The 20,209-nt window shown below is 37.3% G+C and overlaps 2 protein-coding genes across 2 annotated transcripts in view; both read right to left on the bottom strand.

Annotated features, from left to right (window-relative positions):
* Window positions 1-18,513, bottom strand: part of UGGT2 (UDP-glucose glycoprotein glucosyltransferase 2) — a 142,075-nt gene extending 123,562 nt beyond the window's left edge. The window contains 4 exon segments of the mRNA XM_032496763.1: window positions 4,724-4,836; window positions 5,318-5,448; window positions 7,662-7,744; window positions 18,217-18,513. Coding sequence (XP_032352654.1) covers window positions 4,724-4,836; window positions 5,318-5,448; window positions 7,662-7,744; window positions 18,217-18,368 — 479 coding nt within the window. The 5' untranslated portion in view covers window positions 18,369-18,513.
* A 269-nt stretch (window positions 18,514-18,782) lies between these two features.
* LOC116668659 (collagen alpha-2(I) chain-like) overlaps window positions 18,783-20,209 on the bottom strand; it is a 38,155-nt gene continuing 36,728 nt past the window's right edge. Inside the window, exon 5 of the mRNA XM_032496762.1 lies at window positions 18,783-19,159. The gene's annotated coding sequence lies outside the window, so the exon portion shown is untranslated. The remainder of the gene's footprint in view (window positions 19,160-20,209) is intronic.

The following is a 20,209-nucleotide window of genomic DNA, read 5'->3' as shown; positions in this document are numbered from 1 at the left end:
ATCACGATGGAATCCTGAACAGACCTATACAACCTCCTACCCCTTCCATCCTAATCATTTCACAGGAGGTGGATGAGGGACAGAATCTTTCTGAGGATGGTCACTCTGAGAGGTCAAACCACCTTACTAAAGTCTATGGGTCAGAGGGTGAGGGAGGTTGAATTTATTTTTGAGGAGACCATTCCAGTGTGCTCAGAACCCAGATGCCTGTGGATGGCAGACAATGTGGAATGTTCAGTGAATACTTTGACTACTGAACTAGGGTTGGTGGCCTCTGTGAAATAAGGTGCAGAATTATCAGACTACAGATGATCTGCAAAGCCAGAAAAATAACAGTTTAGTTCCAAGGGCTACAGTGGGGTGTGGCCAGAGTTAGCCAATTGGACTTAAATAGCAGAACCATGACGTGAAGAAGTATCAACAGGGATGAGGCACCAGTGGTAGCACAGAGAGCAAGGTCAAAGGTCTGACACAGACAGTTTGCCAGGAGCAGGTGAGGGCCCTGTGCAAAGTGGCCTCCTTTACCACAAGACAAATAAACCACGTCTGGGCAGAAGTCACAAGTCAGGTATGCTGTGATAGATTTTACATCAGAAAAATGTGGTCCTTTACTGTGCTCCCTGTCTGCAATGGCACACTTCCTATGCAGTGGTGGATCGGGGAAGCAACGGTAGCAATCCGGATACTGCGGTCTGGATATGCAGCTCGGCTCCACTTGGACTCATTAGACACTGTGGACTGTGTGCATCTCCACAAACAACCCAGACTGTCAGATGGGCAGGTGCAGCTTATTCTCACAGCATACAGCCCCAAGGAGTGGTGCCTCTGATCTGCCAGGTGCTGTCTCCCAAGTGGCAGACCAGCCAGGCAGGCCCCTGGCAACAGCCCCAGGGTCAGTATAAATGTAGCAAGTGTCATTAAGCGGTCAGGGATTCATCAGAGGTATGAGGACTGCCTTGCATTCTGCCCATGAATGGAGTGACCACATGTGCTTTTGGGTTTATGCAGCTGCAGCCTGGATGAACAGCAACAGCAGCCCCAGGACACCACCAGCTTTTAACTCAGCCCAATGTATAACCTGACCCAGGCACCAAGGGAAACAACTGTGAAATGGGGGCCCCACTGAGCCAGAAGTTCTACTTCAGGTAGTGGAATGAGGCATCTGGTTTCTCCCAAAAGGGGACTGCTGCCACTTGAACATGTCTCCCCAAGATCACGCGAGGTCGAAGTAACTGCTCTTGAATATAGCATTTCCACTTGACCAGAGAGACGAGCTGGGTCCCTTCCACCGTGCTAGTGCTCACGTCCCAGCTGACCTATGCCAAAATGTAAACACCAGACATTAGAGTCACAAGGCTTCCTGAGTCAGGTGTTCAGTTAAAATTAAGCTTGGTAGCAATTTAACTTTCTTTTTAAAAAGGGGTGTACTTGACAGCTGAGTCAGGCAGGTGGCGCTGTTGAACCTGGAAACTGCCTCTCTGGGTATTCAAGCAGCCATTCAGTCTGTAACTAAAGCTGTGATTTTTCCCTTTTCCTCCCATTCTATGTTGTTTCTACTGGACCACCTGGGAGTAGACAGTTCGTGTGGTGGTCTCCCAAATGAGAGTATCTCCTTTCAGATTTCATGAGCATTCAAAGTACATACACGAACAGTATCAATGCCAGTTATACATACAGATGTGGGAGTCAAAACAATGAAAGTACACTGAATTGATCTGGAGATCATTTAAATTCCCTTCTCCATTATGAGTGCCTTCCAAACCCCATCTTGAGTTTGGGTGCCTTTTCCTGTAAGAATAAAGATCAAAAATTGTGTGTGGAGACTGTTATCACCCAGCCAGGAGCACAGCAGAGTGGCAGGGGATAGAGAGGGGGGCAGTCGGAGAGAAATTCAAGCGCTGAGCCTTTGTCTCCCCAACCCAGGGGGACCCTGTCCTTCCTCTTCCAGAAAGTCATGTGTCTGTCAACACCCCACTCTTGTTTCTAAAACTGTCAAGAACTGTAAAAAGCCTAAGGCTTGGTTTTAGCCTACTTACAAAATAATTAATTCAGCTTTTATCATTTCATGGATTCTGGCAGAAGACATGAGACTCTGGGGTCAACGACAAAGGACTTCACTGCTCATGGCATAGCAAGTAGTGTAAGCATTATACTTGTCCCCCAAGTTCCACAAAGCATGGTGCGACAAAATATGGACGTAAATGGATACTACGCAAACAGTGGGTGTACGCTGAAGCTGAGGAACACTGTACTTGGGGAACCACCACTTTATAACAAGTAGAAAACAAGCCCACTCTTCTTTCCAAAAGGAAACATGATCACTGTGAATACAACCCTGAAAAATGGTTCAGGTAAAGAGTGGTACAGGTCTCGCATTTTTTACTGGTGAGACCAAGAAAGAACATGCAAGGACTCAGAGGGTTTATGGTAGGTTGCTTCTCTCAGCAACGTGATGTTAATATTTTTATAATCTTAATTTAATTTTAGATTTAATTTTTGAATATTTAATTTCAATTTAATATTAGTTTCTATGAGAAATTATAAAGTCAGACATCAGAAGTCAGAAATCAGTAATAATAATAAATTTTAAAAAGTTACCAGAATTGCCTTTAAAATTTTCTTTTCTAGGAAAAGAAAAAAACACACTAGGGCTGACAATTTCACAGTCTATTAATGCTTTAAAGGAACAGGTAATTCCTATGCTATATTAACTCTTACAGAATAACACAGTTGCCTAATTCACTATATGAAGGTAGAATGACATTAAAAATGGCATAAATAGTTTAAATAAAGGCTAGTCTCATTAAAATAGAAACATGAGTCTTAATAAAAACATAAGAAATCTAATTCAAAAAATTAAGATAATCCTAAACCATTAACAGTTTTCTCTAGAAATGCAAATAAGGTATAATAGTTTAAAATATATTACCATAATATACAGTATGTTCAAAGACAAAAACTTTGAATTCACCTCAATAAATGAAAAACAATTGATAAAATGAAACAATTATTTCCTATTTTAAAAACACAGAAAATTATAAAACTTTAAATTTTTAAAAGGAATGAAAGACATACTATGAAATGCATTGAGAGAGGCAATATAATAAATATTTAACTTCTTTTAAAATTAACTAGTAAGTTTAACACAATTCTAATTAAAACCCTACCAAGGCTTTTTAGGGAGGCAATCTGGCAGGAGAAAAAGGACTCTACTGTTAGTTTGAAAGCATCAACAAGAGCAAAGAGCTAAGATATTCTGGAGGAAAAAAAGCAGCAATGAAGAGGAAACTGTCCTGTGAGACACTGGAATAAATTATAAAGTAATAAATACTAACAGCATGATACTGCTACAAAAAACGTAACAGTATACAACAAATCATTATGAAAAGGACCATAATATAAATATAATGAATATGATAATTGACTAGCCACCTGAGGGGAAAAGATCTGGTTGAATTCTTGCCTTCTGATGAAAATTCATAAATAGATCAAAAGGTTAAGGTAAAATAAAAAATTTAAGAAAGCTACTGGAAAACATTAGTAAAATCTCTCACTCTGGTTAGGGAAAAACTGTGTCAGTATAAAAACACACACATGTCAAGGAAAAATTTGGCTACATAAAAATAAAAGCCTTATGTATATTAAAATATGAAATATAAGAAGATATTAGAAAAGGTTTCCAACAAATAAGAGAAGTACTAACATAAAATTACTCAATATATATTACTGTTTAAGATATAAAGGGAAACTTAAACACTTTTTAAAGTATAAACAATCAGGCAGTAAAGCATACACTAGTAGGTGTCACTCTGTAAAAACCACTACTGCATTTTCTTGCTACTTCTCATACTCATTTATATTAAATACTTGGAAGAAGGAAAAAGTTTTGAACAATGCATTATAAAAAAGCAACTCTATATTACTTTTATTATTAATTTTTTATTCCCAAGGTACACATTCAGTTTATAAAGAGATATAGTTCAGATAAATCTAGTTTTGTGTGCTTATAGGCAAACCTCATTCTATTGTGTTTTGCTTTATTGCACTTTGTAGAGATTACGTTCTTAACAAATTGAAGGTTTCTGGCAAGCCTGTGTTGAGCAGGTCTATTGGCACCATTTTTCCAACAGCATTTGCTTACTCCCTGTTTCTGTGTCATATTTTTGAAATTCTCTCAATAGTTCAACCCTCCACCAGCAAAAAGATTAAGACTTGATGAAGGCTCAGAGGATAGTTAGCACTTTATAGCAAAAAAGTATTTTTTAATTAATGTATGTACTTTTTAAAAGATATAATGCTACTGCATACTCAACAGACTACAGTATAGTGTAGACATAACTTTTAGATGCATTAGAAAACCAAAAACTTCATGTGACTAGCTTTATTTTAGTATTCATATTATTGCAGTGGTCTGGAACTGAACCCACAATATCTTTGAGGAATGCCTGTATTTGAAAAAACAATTTATGTTTACATAAAATATACATCTCATATTTTATGGTATTTTGGGATTCTAAGATCAAAAGCTTATTGAGGCAAAAATATTGAAAGTACTTAATATATTTTAGAAAAGGACTTAAGACTCATATTCAGAGCACATTCTTTAATATACAATGTCTTCAAGCATTAAAATGTTTTATTGTAAGAAATTTCTATTTCAACTCTCATCTCTTTATAAACCACTTCTTTAGTGAAAGTGTAGTGTAGGCTATCATTAATTTACCTTGAAGTTGCCTTCTTCAGCAGCTTTTTAATGTTATTAACTTTACAGGTGCGTTTCTTATGGATAACCACAAATGCATCACAACCATCTGGTGGGGGCTCATCAGCTGCAATCTAAGATTTCAAAGACTGTATTTAGCTACAGTAGTTGATAATTACAATATCATTTAAAAAACTCACACATTATTTTGATTAAAACAACTTAGCAACTATTAAATTATTGCTCTAATTAAAGTAAAAGTATCTATATGCAGGCAGAATCAAACATTTTAACAAAATCCTTTACAGTAGAAAATACATGCTTTGAACTTGTTTTTAAAGTTCCATTTAAATTAAAATGTTCGTTATAGTTCATTTCCATTTCCATAGTGATTTGTCCTCATAATTTCCTTATCCCTAATATCTATAAAATTACATAACATTCAGTTATATTATAATCAATGGTAACAATGAAAACATAATCAATGATAGGCTATGGAACCAGGTATTACAAGTTTATAGATCGTTTTGAACTAAGGGTATTCACATTAAGACAGATTTATGTACACAGCTAGCATGCTTCTTTGTCAAATACTGTTTTGGCATTTTTACATACCTGTTGAAACATCTGAATAGTTGGAGAGTATGCCCTTATAGAGAAAGCAAACTTTAAGAGATTTATATGTAAATTGTCTAAAAATTGTCCAGCTTTCTTCAGGATTAAGTTGTAGTAAGAATAGTCTGACTCTATAAAAATAAATCAAAAGAAAAGGATGTTAGTATTTCATATTCAATACATTGGCACATCTCTCACTGTATAGCTAACTTAGTTAATGTCATATAATCATATTTCAAGTTTGGTTATGGAGAGTGTTGGAGCAAAAGTGAAAATTAAGATCTCTGTTTTATTATTTACTTCATTTGGATCTTCCAGTAAAGTCCAAACAACCATTACAAGTCTATATGAAAATAATCTCCTTAAAATCTATTCGAAAGACTCCACCGTATCAGACCAATTCACTCTAAGGTTGTGAAATTATAATACCTGGATAAGATACAGCCCCTACTTACAATTAAAGAGGAGACTAAGAATAGCACAGCCCTCTATACTATCTCCAGATCAATTCTCAAAACTGTTAACAAAAATTATTTGTCTAATTATTTGCTTAATGCTGCCCTTCCCATTAGGCTTTAAATTGTGAAGGCAGGAATCTTTTCTTGCCTTTCAATTGTAACTTTCTACTCTTGGCACACGAAATAGGTATTTTAACATATTTCTGGAATTAACATCTAAGAAGTGAGTAGATCTCTTTACTCTGGGCAATAATACTTTCCTAATCCAGTAATTTTAAATAGTCATCATATGTGAGTAGGTCTGCTCATTCACTTCTACTTCTTTAACCAACTATAGGTGATTTCTCAGGAAGTTATGGTGAGGTTCCCGCAAGAATCAAAAAAAAAAAAAAAATGCAAGACACAGCTTCAATAGCAAAAGTAACACAAAAGAGATAAAAGATACAATAGTTATTGGGCCAACAAGAATATAGCTGAAATTAATGTAGTAACATGTCAAAAATAAGACTACGTCAGTCAAAATGGGATTTGGTCATCAATGAAAACAGAGAAGGGAGTCAACAGAAACAAATGTGAGTGGTGCCTGACCAAAGACATCAAACTCCGTAAGGTTGTCTCTAATATAGTAAAGGAAGTAGGATTCAGGGGTTTACAGAAAGTAAACATATGTCTTAGGTTTAACCTGCAAGATAATTAATCATGGATGTGCTGGACTATTTTAGCTAACGTTTAAAAATAACTAAATCCATGCTCACCAACTAACCTGTTGATAATTATTTTGCCCTTTCAACATCTTTCATCTTCAGCTTCACCTTTCACTCAATTTTTGCCTGTTGACATTTAATATACACGAATCACTTTCATCTTTAAAAAAAAAAAGCGGCAGCAGTCTCCACAGATACTGACTGATTCATCTTATTCGCTTCATAGTTAGTCTTGAAAGACTTATTAATTCTCTCTACTTCCTCAACCTGCTGTACTTTTTATTACTATACCTGTGAAATTGCTCTTAAAGTCACCACTAATTTTTCTGTTGTTAAAAACTTAGTATTTATATTACTTGATCTGTCTTTAGTATTTGATAACATCTATCACTTACTACTTACACTTCCCCTGGCTTTCGAGACATCACACTTTCTAGGTTTTCTACCTCTACTGATACTCCTTAGTCTCCGTCACATGCTCTTCTCTGGTAATCTCTTAAACACTGGTGTTTTTTAGGATTCTACCTTTGGGACCGTATTTCTACTCATTCTGTATCTTCTCCCTATAACTTCAACTACCTCCTTGATGTTGATAACTCCCAAATCCTACCCTAGGGTTATCTTCAAGCAATTATCTTCCTACTCTAGACCCAGTTCTCAGTGATAAGTAACTGTGTTAGAATACGTATATATATATAGATAGATACTCTCATACATATTAACAAAGTAAGAATAACTAACCCCATTTTCTAAATGGTGAAATGAAAGTACACAGGTTACCCGGCTTGTTAAGGGTAAGTATTAAAAATCTCTTTTAAAAGTTCAGGAGTAAAAATATTCTGGCAAAAAATTTCAATATTACTACATGTAAGATGAATACTAATTCAAAGAAATTTAGGTAAAAAAAACCTCATTATTCCATAATTTCTATTTCTTCTTGACTATAATGGAATATGCAAACACTGCTAATTACATATTTTCTTACAATGAAAGTATTAAAGCCTTATATTTTTGAAAATGGATGCTTGGAATAGTTTCCATTAAAACATCTTCTCAAATTTAATATTCAGATTTACTAACCCAATTAAGCATTTACACTTAAACTTTACCATTAAAAAAATAAACATCTAGTGTAGGCATATGAACACAGACCTTAAAAGTTGAAATATGCACATCACCTACCTGTTTGCTTATAAACTGCTAATTCTTGTACAGTTTCCAAAAACTGCCAAAATTTTTCATTACTTTCTTCTGCCATAAATTCACTGTTAAAAAAAATAAAAGTAATCAGTTGACAGATGGAAATGAAAAATGGCTTGATACTATAAACTATATTTTAGAACCAAATTACAACTTAGGGTAAAAATACAAAGTCAAAGTTAGCAATTTCCATTTACTGTAATACGAAAAGAGAACAAATCGATGATTCTTACCTGAAGTTTCATTCTTAACTACAATCGTATAATCATGACTGGAAAAGACTGCATGGGAAATTACTTTTGGCCTTTCCTCTTTATTAGTTACCACTGAAAAAATGGATAATTTATTTTTTTCCACGTGAAATACCACTGAGAAGTGTAACTTAATGGCAATAAGAGTGTTATATAAAGGTAAAACCTTTAGAAAAGTAGAGAGCAACACATCAGCTAACTGACTTGACCACACAACTACTGACATGTCCATACATTACACAACCATACGTAAGACTTCTTCCATATGCCAGAATTTATGCATCCAAATATGATCCTTCAAAGTGATCACCTTAAGAAAGTATCCACTTAACACTTACTCTCTCAATACAGTACTGCTCTAAATACTTTTGGAACTCTTTTTGAATTACTTTCAGGGGCAATTTGCCAGTAACTCATCATTACTCTTAGAGAAGACAGTACCTCTGAGAGACCATCTAAATCAGAATCTCACCTTCCAAAAGATATTACTCTGGTCAAAGTTTAAAAAAGGAAAAAAACCCTAAATTCTGGCATTTCCAATTTGTTCATTTGTCTTATACAAGATTGAGCTCCAAATAACGTTTTCCCCCTGAAATCCTAAAACAGAGGAAAAAATTATTTCTATAGAGGATGTTTTTACATATACTAAAGAACATGACAGCAATTTTAAGTGTTATTCCAAAAAATATTTTCAGCAAGAATAGCACCAGTGGAATAAATACAGTTTAGATATGTAAGTTACATTATATGTGTTGCAAAAATTTAGCCTCATCAGCCTATAATCATCCCTAGCAAACAGTACTAAATTATAAATGTTTTTATGTAGGGGACATAACTTACTCATCTTTGTTCCCCATATAGTGCCCATCGTAGGGCCATGCCCAAAACAGGCACTCAAATTTTTAGGCTGACTATAAGATATACTTTTAAAATATACTCATACATAGATTGATAGGGACAGTAAGAGAAATTCCCAAGAATAATGCTTTAAATTAAAAATAAATTGAGCCTAGCCTCCCAAAAAGAAAGCTCTTATTTAATTTTCTATCTCCCAAGCTCCTTTCTATCTACTTAATGCTCTTCAATTCTTCCTCTTCCACTTACTCCCCTCAACCTCTTCGATTTTCTAAAATTCTGATTTAAGAAAAACATTAAAAACCTGAAGATGAGCAGAATAATGAAGTCTAGAAAACCAAATAAAGAAACTACAGATTTGTAGTCTGCTACACTGTCACAAAGAAAGAGATTTGGTTCAGAAGGATAAATCAGGACCAGTAGATAAAAGATTTTAGTTTATATAATAAAGGACCTACTAACAATTTATATTTATTCACAATAGGACAAGCAGGTGCACGAGAGAACACTGAGCATCCTATCTGGATTAACCAAGCAAAGACCAGTTTTCACAGGTCAGTTATATTGTACAGGTAACTCTGATGGTGCTTTGAAGTATACACTACTTTATATAAGGTTGCTACCATCAAATCAGCATTACTGAGTACTTACTTCTGTGCGCTGTCCCTTGGCAAAATAAATATGAATAAGAAATACTCTGGTCTCCTGAACATCATATTTAAGCAACAGAGATTAGCATACATAATAACATGAAATAAGAATTATTAGGGAAGAACTGACCAACTGGTGTGAGAACATAATAGAAAAACATTAGTTTTATCAGAGGAAATGATCAGGCAAAGAGAGTAATATGGTATGTCCACAAATAAGGTATCAATGAGGAAAGAATTCTAGTAGAGTGACATATTACTTTCCAAGGGCTATCATAATAAATTACCACAAACTTAGTGGCTTATAACAAGAGAAATTTATTCTCTCACAGTTCTAGAGTTCAAAAGTCTGGATTCCAGGTGTTGTCAGGGTTAACACAACAGGATCCAGAGGTTAGGACATGGATTTATCTTTTGGGATGAGCACCATTTAAGCCACTACAGTCCACCTTCTGGTTCCCCCAAATCCACATTTGTACCACATACATTCACCCTATCACAGCATCCTCCAATGTAATCTCAACCCAATTTAACATCAACTCTTAAGTCCAAAAGCTCATGTAAATATCATCAGAAGTCTCAAATCACATCATGTGAATCATCTAAACCAGGTATGAGTGAGGCCCTATATGATCCATACAGAGGCAAAATTCTTCTCCATACGTGGACCTGTAAAACTAAAAAACAAATTATATGCTTCCAAAATGCAGTGGTGAGATAGGTATTCCAAATTCCAAATACAGTCTTACATTACAATTCCAAAAGGGAGGAAGTAGAATGAAAACGAGCCATCAGTCCCCCTCAAGCTCAAACTTCAGCAGAAGATTCTATCAGTTTTCAAGCTCTGGGCATAACTCCGTGTCTTACTGCTCCATCCTCTGTGCTGGCTGCCATGGCTTTGTCCTTAGTGTCATTCTTCCTTTTTCTTGAAGAGTAGCACATTTGCAGGCAAGTAGTTCTATCAGCCAACTTCCTGCCTATAGAATTTTGGAAGGCTTCCCTCATTTTATTGTGTCTCTATCCCTTTTGAACCAAATTGGCAGTATTTCTATTGGTGCAACAATCAAAATCCTTGTGGTTCTCCCGTGTATCTCACCAGGGTCATGCCATTACACAAGGATCCTCCACAGATCCTTCTCCTGAATAAGCCCCTCTTTACTCCTGGCTTCTGCTGAGATAACTGAATGGATCCACGAGTAATACACCTTACCTATACAACAAAAGGTATCCAGCCACACACTTGGCCTGCTTTACAGAGCATGCATTCTCAACACTGAGTTTCCCAATTTTAGCACCCTTTGCAATCTGGATAGGCTGAGACTCTCCCAAATTACCAAAGACTGCTTCCTTTTTCCTTACCAGTTTCTTCTTCAATTTCTGTTTCCTCTTGCATTTTACTACAAGCAACAAGGAGACAACAGGCGATTTACTGCTAATGCTTTGCTTGGAAATCCTCTTAACTAACCAGGTACATTACTTACATGTTGTTTTTCACACAATTATAGAATTCAATTCAGCCAGCTTCCTGCCACTATATAACAAGGGTCATCTCCATTTCCAATAACATGTCCCTCACTTCCTTCTAAGCCCTTGCCAGAAGTGCCTTTAATGTTCATATTTCTACCAACATTTCACTCATGATAATATAAGTATTCTCCAAGCTGATAGAAGCTTTTCCTATCATGATCCTCGCTTTCTTCTAAGTCCTTACAAGAATCATCTTCAATGTCCATGTTTCTGCCAACAGTCTCCTCAAGGTAATCTAGGCATTTTCTACCGTATTTCTCAAAACTCTTCCAGCTTCTACTAGATTCAATAGGTATTTCTACATCTTTAGGTATTTGTTACAGCAGCATCCAACTTGAACGTACAAAATCAAATTAGTTTCCCATGACTACTATAATAAATTACCCAAAATTTGGTGACTTAAAACAACAGAAACTTATTTTTTGTTGTTTCACAGTTCTGGAGAAGTCCAAAATCAAGACATTGGTAGGACTATACTCCCTCCAAAAGCTGCAGAAGAGAAAATTTCCTTGCCTCTTCCAGCTTCTGGAGGCTTCAGGTGTTCCTTGGCTTGTGACTACATCAATCCAATCTCTGTCTCTATTCATGTCCTTCTCCTTGTTTGTGTCATCTCATCTTCTGTACCTTATAAGGATAGTGACTTTAGCACCTATCCAGATCTATAATAATCTTGTCTCAAAACTCTTAACTACATTGGCAAAGATTTTTTTTTTCCAAATAAGGTAACATTTACAGGTTCCATGGGTTAGGATGTGGACATATCTTCATGGGAGCTGCCATTCAACCCACTGCAAGTGATGCAACTGGTACAACAGAGTGGGTCTAGATTGTGAAGCACCTTAAGGAGCATCCCACAGGAGTTCCAGCTCTAAGACTGTTGAGGTAAGTAGAAACTACCAGTCCAAGACTGGAAGAAATTAGACAAATTTGGAACTTAGTATGGGATAAGATCCATGCAAGCTCTGGGAGAAACTGGAGAAAAGATAAGAGGAAGGGGGCATATTTTAAACTAGAATACTTTATTCAATGAAAATCTGATACCACACAAATATAAGGCATCATACAAGACTACTATGAACAATGATATAGCAACAAGTTGGACAACCCAGAAGAAATGGATAAACTCCTAAAAACATACAACCTATCAAGATTGACCTATGAAATGGAAAAATCCAAACAGACTGATTACTAGTAAGGATATTGAATCAGTAATCAAAAGCTTCCCAACTAACAAAAGTCCAGGACCAGACAGCTTCATTGGTGAATTCTACCAAGCATTTAAAGAAGAATTAACACCAATCCCCAAACTCTTTCCAAAAAAAAATAAAGGAAGGGATGCTCCCAAACTCATTTTCAAGGCCAGCATTATACTGATACCAAAACCAGAAAAGAACAAGAAAAGGAAATACAGGTCAATATTTCTGATGAACATTATTGCAGAAATCTTCAATAAAATATTAGCAAACTTAATACAACAATACATTAAAAGGATCATATACCATAATCAGTTTATTCCATGGATACAAGGACGGTTCAATATTCACAAATCACTAAATGTTAAACACTGCATTAACAACTAAAGGATTAAAAATCTTATGATCGTATCAATAGATGTAAAAAAAAAAAGCATCTGAAAAATTCAACATACATTAAGATTCAAAACTCAACAGAGTATAGAGGGACTGTAACTCTACATAATAAATCCCATATACAACAAGCTCACAGCTAAAATGATACCCAATGGAGAAAAGCTAAAAAGCTTTTCAGGAACAAGATCAGGAACAAAGATGTCCACTCTCCACTTTTATTGAACATAGTACTTGAAGTCCCAGCCAAAGCAATTAGGCAAGAAAAAGAAATAAAAGGCATCCAAATCAGAAAGAAAGAAATAAAACTGTCACAATTTGCAGATAACATGACATTATATATAGAAAATCCTAAAGACTCCACTAAAAGACTGTTAGAACTAGTACATGAATTCAGTAAAGATGCAGGATATAAAATCAATACACAAAAACCTGCTGGTTTTCTATACACTAATAAGTTATCAGAAAGAGAAATTTAAAAAACAATTCTCCTTACAACTGCTTCAAAACAAAAACAAAAACAAAAACAAAAACAAAAACAAAAACAACAACCTAGGAATACATTTAACCAAGGCAGTGAATGACCTATATCCTGAAAACTGCAGGACACTCGTCAAAGAAATTGAAGATGACACAAATAAATGAAAAGATGTTCTGTGTTCATGGACTGGAAGAATATTGTTAAAATGTCCGCACAATGTAAAGCAATCTACAGATTCAACACAATCCCTATCAAAACTTCAATGTCATTTTTCACAGATATAGAACAAACAATCCTGAAATTTGTATGGAACCACAAAAGACTCCCAAAATTCAAAGAAATCTTTAGAAAGAATAAAGCTAGAAGCATCATGTGCCTCAATTTCAAACCATATTAGAAAGCTATATAATGAAAACAGTATGTATTGGCACACATAAATCAATAAGAAAGAATAGAGAGCCCACAATCTAATCCACCTATATATGGTCAGGTAATTTATGACAAAGGAGCCAAGAATATACAACAGGGAAAGGATAGTCTCTTCAATAAATGGTGTTGGGAAAACCAGATGATCACATGCCAGAGAATCAAACTGGACCACTATCTTACATGACACACAAAAACTGTCTCAAATTAGATTAAACACTTGAACATAAGACCTGAAACCATAAAACCTCTAGAAGAAAACATAGGCAGTATGTTCCCTGAAATTGGTCTTGGTGATTATTTTTTTGTGTTTGACACAAAAACAAAGGCAACAGATGCAAAAATAAACAACTACAGAATAGGAGAAAATATATGTAAATCATCTATCTGATAAGGGGTTAATACCCAAAATATATAAAGAACTCAACAGCAAAAAATCCCAAACAATCCGATTAAAAACTGGATAGAGAATCTGAACAGATATTTTTCTAAAGACGACATACAAGTGGCCAATAGGTACATGAAAAGGTGCTCAACATCACTAATCACTAGGAAAATGCCAATCAAAACTATAGTGAGATACCACTTCACACCTGTTACAACAGCTACCATCAAAGACAAGTGGTAACAAGTGCTGGCCTGGATGTGAAAAAAAGGGACCCTTGTAAACTGTTGGTGGGAATGTAAACTGGTGCAGCCACTGTGGAAAACAGTATGGAGGTTCCTCAAAAATGTTTAAAAAGAACTACCATATGATCCAGTAATTCCACTTCTGGGTACTTATCCGAAAGAAATAAAACCACTATAACTGGAAAAAATGTATGCACCCCTATGTTCAGTGCAGCATTATTTACAATGGACAAGGTACAGAAATGACCTCAGTATCCACTTAATGATGAATGGATAAAGCCACCATCACCCTGATACCAAAACCAGGCAAAGACACTACAAAAAAAGAGAATTATAGGCCAATATCACTGATGAACATAGACGCCAAAATCCTCACCAAAATTTTAGCAAATAGAGTCCAACAACACATAAAAAAGATTATACATCATGACCAAGTGGGGTTCATCCCAGGGACACAAGGCTGGTTCAACATACGCAAATCAATCAGTGTAATACATCACATCAACAAGAGAAAGGACAAAAACCACATGATCATCTCAATCGATGCAGAAAAAGCATTTGATAAAATTCAACACCCATTTATGATAAAAACTCTCGCCAAAGTGGGTATAGAGGGAACATATCTCAACATAATAAAAGCTATATATGACAAACCTACAGCCAGCATAGTACTCAATGGTGAAAAACTCAAACGCTTCCCACTAAAATCTGGGACAAGACAAGGATGCCCACTATCACCACTCCTATTCAACATAGTCCTGGAAGTCCTAGCCACAGCAGTCAGGCAAGAGAAAGAAATATAAGGGATCCAAATTGGAGAAGAGGTAAAAGTGTCATTATATGCTGATGACATGTTACTATATATAGAAAACCCTAAAAGGTCCACACAAAAGCTACTAGAGCTGATTGAAGAATTCAGCAAGGTAGCAGGTTACAAAATTAACGTTCAAAAATCAGTTGCATTTCTTTACACTAACGATAAATCAACAGAAAAAGAAAGTAAAGAAACAATCCCCTTTAAAATAGCACCCAAAGTAATAAAATATCTGGGAATAAATCTAACCAAGGAGGTGAAAGAATTATACACAGAAAACTATAAACCATTGATGAAGGAAATTAAAGAAGACTTTAAAAAATGGAAAGATATTCCATGCTCTTGGATTGGAAGAATCAATATTGTTAAAATGGTCACACTGCCCAAGGCAATCTACAGATTTAATGCAATCCCTATCCAATTACCCAGGACATATTTCACAGAACTAGAACAAATCATAATAAAATTTATATGGAACCATCAAAGACCTAGAATTGCCAAAGCATTACTGAAGAGAAAGAGAGAGGCTGGAGGAATAACTCTCCCAGACTTCAGATAATACTACAGAGCTGCAGTCATCAAGACAGCATGGTATTGGTACCAAAACAGACATATAGACCAATGGAACAGAATAGAGAGCCCAGAAATGAACCCACAAACTTTTGGTCAACTCATCTTTGACAAAGGAGGCAAGCATATACAATGGAATAAAGACAGTCTCTTCAGCAAATGGTGTTGGGAAAACTGGACAGCAGCATGTAAAACAATGAAGCTAGAACACTCCCTTACACCATATACAAAAATCAACTCAAAATGGATCAAAGACTTAAACGTAAGACAAGATACAATAAACCTCCTAGAGGAAAACATAGGCAAAACATTATCTGACATACATTTCAAAAATTTTCTCCTAGAAGAAATAAAAGCAAGAATAAACAAATGGGACCTGATGAAACTTACAAGCTTCTGCACAGCAAAGGAAACCAGAAGTAAAACAAGAAGAAAACCTACGGAATGGGAGAAAATTTTTGCAAATGAAACCGACAAAGGCTTGATCTCCAGAATATATAAGCAGCTCATACGACTCAATAAGAAAAAAATAAACAACCCAATCCAAAAATGGGCAGAAGACCTAAACAAGCAATTCTCCAAGGAAGACATACAAATGATCAAAAAGCACATGAAAAAATGCTCAATATCACTAATTATCAGAGAAATGCAAATCAAAACTACAATGAGGTATCACCTCACACCAGTCAGAATGGCCGTCATTCAAAAATCCACAAATGACAAATGCTGGAGAGGCTGTGGAGAAAGGGGAACCCTCCTACACTGCTGGTGGGAATGCAGTTTGGTGCAGCCACTATGGAAAACAGTGTGGAGATTCCTCAAAAGACTAGGAATAGACTTACCATATGACCCAGGAATCCCACTCCTGGGCTTGTATCCAGAAGGAACCCTACTTCAGGATGACACCTGCACCCCAATGTTCATAGCAGCACTATATACAATAGCCAAAACATGGAAAGAGCCTAAATGTCCATCAACAGGTGACTGGATAAAGAAGAAGTGGTATATTTATACAATGGAATACTACTCAGCCATAAAAACCAACAACATAATGCCATTTGCAGCAACATGGATGCTCCTGGAGAATGTCATCCTAAGTGAAGTAAGCCAGAAAGAGAAAGAAAAATACCATATGAGATCGCTCATATGTGGAATCTAAAAAACAAAAACAAAAACAAACAAACAAACAAAAACAAAGTGTAAATACAGGACAGAAATAGACTCACAGACAGAGAATACAGACTTGTGGTTACCAGGGGGGTGGAGGGTGGGAAGGGATAGACTGGGATTTCAAAATTGTAGAAGAGATAAACAAGATTACACTGTATAGCACAGGGAAATATACACAAAATGTTATGATAACTCAGAGAGAAAAAAATGTGACAATGAGTGTGTATATGTCCATGAATGACTGAAAAATTGTGCTGAACACTGGAATTTGACACATTGTAAAATGATTATAAATCAATAAAAAATGTTAAAAAAAAAAAGAGTAAATGAGAAACCTGGCATACAGTATGTACTCACTAAATTGTAAAAGAAAAAAAAAAGAAAAGAAAATGTGGTCTGCATGCATGCACACACACAGATGCATAGACACAGGAATACTATTTAGCCATGAAAAGGAAATGCTATTTGTAACAATATTGATGGACCTTGAGAGCATTATGCTCAGTGAAATAAGCCACAGAGAGAGACAAGTACCTTAAGAAATCTTAAACACAACAATAAAGAAATCAGCTCATATACAGAGAACAGACTGGGTGCCAGAGGCAAAAGGCAGGTCAAAAGGTACAAACATCTTGCTACAAAACAGGTAAGTCATGGGGATGTAATGTACAGCATGGCCCATAGTTAATACTGTATTACATATTGGAAAGCTGTTAAGAGAGCAGATCTTAAAAGTTCTCATCACAAGAAACAACACTTGTGTAAGTATGTACGGTGACAGATGTTAACTAGACTTATTGTGTGATAATTTCACAACATATAAATATATTAAATTGTACACCTGAAACTGTTACATCAATTCTATCTCAGTTAAAAAATAAATCTGTCTTAGTAACTAATATCTGCAATGGCATTTGGGTAACAAAGTCTCTTTCCGGAACCATAGCAGTTGCTTTGGTGAACTACAAAAGCAAATGGCATTAAATTTACAAGCTAGCTAAAGGAAAGAACTTTCAAATATTGTTTAACTATTGGAATACTAAGAGCAAAATTCAATACCTCCAAGTTCTGTTTCTTCTCAGTAGAAGATACCTTATGCACTCACTCCAGAGGAGGATATTCAGAAAGAAGTAGTAACTTTTTGTAAGCTGTCTTCTCCAAAGAAGCCCAGGAGCTGACCGAATAATGTTATCACTAAGAAAGTACGGTGCTTCAAGTACCGGTTTCTAAGAAGACCTGCCTACATCAACTGAAACGCTTGCGTTAAACCCCACAGTCTACCTCCCATTCTTTTTCTCTTCCGCAAATGCTGATAAAATCCAAACGAATTAAAGTTTTAAAAACCATGGGTGAGGCAAAGTACGAACGGCGAGGCAAGGAGTTGCAAGTGAGGCGCACCAGGGAGCAAGGGAGGAGGTGATGCTCTGAGGACCAACCAAGCACGACGGATGCAAGGAACGGCCTGCCGGGTCGGCTAGGCGGCGGCGTCCGAGGAGCGGCGGGGGTCCCAGGGCGCCCACAACCACGCCGGACCCTCCCTCCCCGCGGGCTCGGCAGAGGGTCCGGCCCGCACCCACCTGGCCTCCAGCAGCAGCGGCGTGTCGGGCCACTTCGCGGCCAAGTGGGCCGTCACCGCCTTGGACGCGGAGGTCGTTCGGGCGCCGAGGAGCGAGAGCCACAGCGCGGTGGAGCCCAGGAGCAGCCGCACCACGTCGGCGGCCTTTGCCATGGCGCGGAGAGAGCAGTCCGAGCCGCTCGGACCCCGCGCCCGCAGCCCGCAGCCCGCAGCCGCTACGCTACCACCGACTCCTCCCGCCGCGTGGCCGCCCACTTCCGGTGGGGGGAGCTCGAGTCCGTTACTCCGGCCGGGGCCTGGCTTGCGCCGGGCGCATGCGCGTCGCGCTCTCCCGGGAGCCCCCGCTGGCGGACCTCCGAGCCACGTAGGTGCGGGCGGCGCCCGGGTGCGGAGTTTCACTGATGCTCCGGCGGCTCCGTAGCGGCTCACGCAGAGGATGTGGGGAACGCTACTGAACTGGGATTTTGGCCGAATAGACTGGCTGGAGATGGCAAAATCTGAAAGCGAAGGCAGGAACCAGCGTGGATATTATCCACATTTACACACGCGGAAAATAAGTCCTATCAATGTACTTATCTTGTGGGATTCTCAAGTTTTATTGCATATTTGAGTCACCTGGTAAAGCTTTTCGACAGCCCGTAGCCCAAACCACAGCACGCAACAATTAAAAGGAAATTTCTCGGGGTGAGATTCGGGCATGGAAAGTATTTAACCCAACTTTGCCCCCAGGTGTTTCGAGCGTTTAACCATGTTCAGAAACCAGTGACATCACCTGGAGGGCTTGTTAAACCACACAAGATGCCGGGCCTCATCCTAGTTTTCCTGACTCAGTAGGTCTGACGTCCGAAAATTTGCATTTCACAGCCATCAAGTTCCCAGGTGATGCTGATACTGCTGGCTGGTATACATGCTTTTAGCCGTTGTCCTCAAACGTGGTCCACGGACTAGAAGCGTCAGAATCACATGTAATAAGCTCATTAGAAATGCACAACCTCAGGCCCTACCCCAGCCCTGTTGAATCCAAACCCCCAGTGTAACAGGGACCCCAGGTGATAATCTGTGCTCTTTAAGTTTTAAGAAGAGCTGTTTTAGAAGATTACAGGTGAAAATGCATAGAAAAGTGATAGTTGCTTTTTGTCATTATCAGCCAAGATTACACAGCTATAATTGAGTCTTGATTTTAGCCAAGGACTGACCTCAAAGCTCATGCATTAACATCAGGCTGAAAGACAAAACCTTGGAACAGAGTTGACTGCTTTTCCAGTAACAATGATTCATCAATCAAAATAATCAATTTTATTTAACTGGGCAGAGGAGGAGCTTCAGGATTCTGGCTCCTAGTCAGGGATGATTCTTTTTCTATTCAGAAGAGAGTAGATTAATTATAAGAATTAAAATATATGATAAAGAGAAGCAGTAACTGGGAAAACTAGTTTAGGGGATGCCCTGATCTATTTCTTTTTTCCTGTTACTCCTTCTCCCGATAGGGAACCTGGGTCTCTCCAAGTTTCAGAAACGTAATCGCTCCACTTTTCCATTTCCCCTCATTTCCTTAGTATTATCTTTCCTTAGAAGATCTTGGTCTGGAAATTCTACACAGGTCTCACTTCCTAAGTTTAGCCTTCATTTCCTGATTTCTCCCACTTGGTATGATCTATCCCTCCTTTAAATCCCCATAAGCTGTTTATTTTAACTGTCATATCCCCTTTATAATTCTCACTTTAGAATTTGAATACAGTGCTTATCTATTTCTCCTACTGGAGATGATATTTTCCCTGAGGGCTCATGCTTTATTCATTTTTAGCATCCCTTGCAGTACCTAGCACAGTACATGTTATTGGGACACAATAAATATTGAATAGTCCTTCTTTTATCGGTTGGTAGGCAGAAATCTCAGGCAGACGAGTAAGGAGCTTCATTTCTATCCATAGAACATATGAAAAAATATATTATGAATCTTTCACAGGTATTTGCTTTAATTAACTCCTCATTTC

The sequence above is a fragment of the Camelus ferus genome, chromosome 14, assembly GCF_009834535.1.
Source record: "Camelus ferus isolate YT-003-E chromosome 14, BCGSAC_Cfer_1.0, whole genome shotgun sequence".
Lineage (NCBI taxonomy): Eukaryota > Metazoa > Chordata > Mammalia > Artiodactyla > Camelidae > Camelus > Camelus ferus.
Note: the sequence above shows the minus strand (reverse complement) of the source record. Positions and strands in the feature narration are given on the sequence as shown.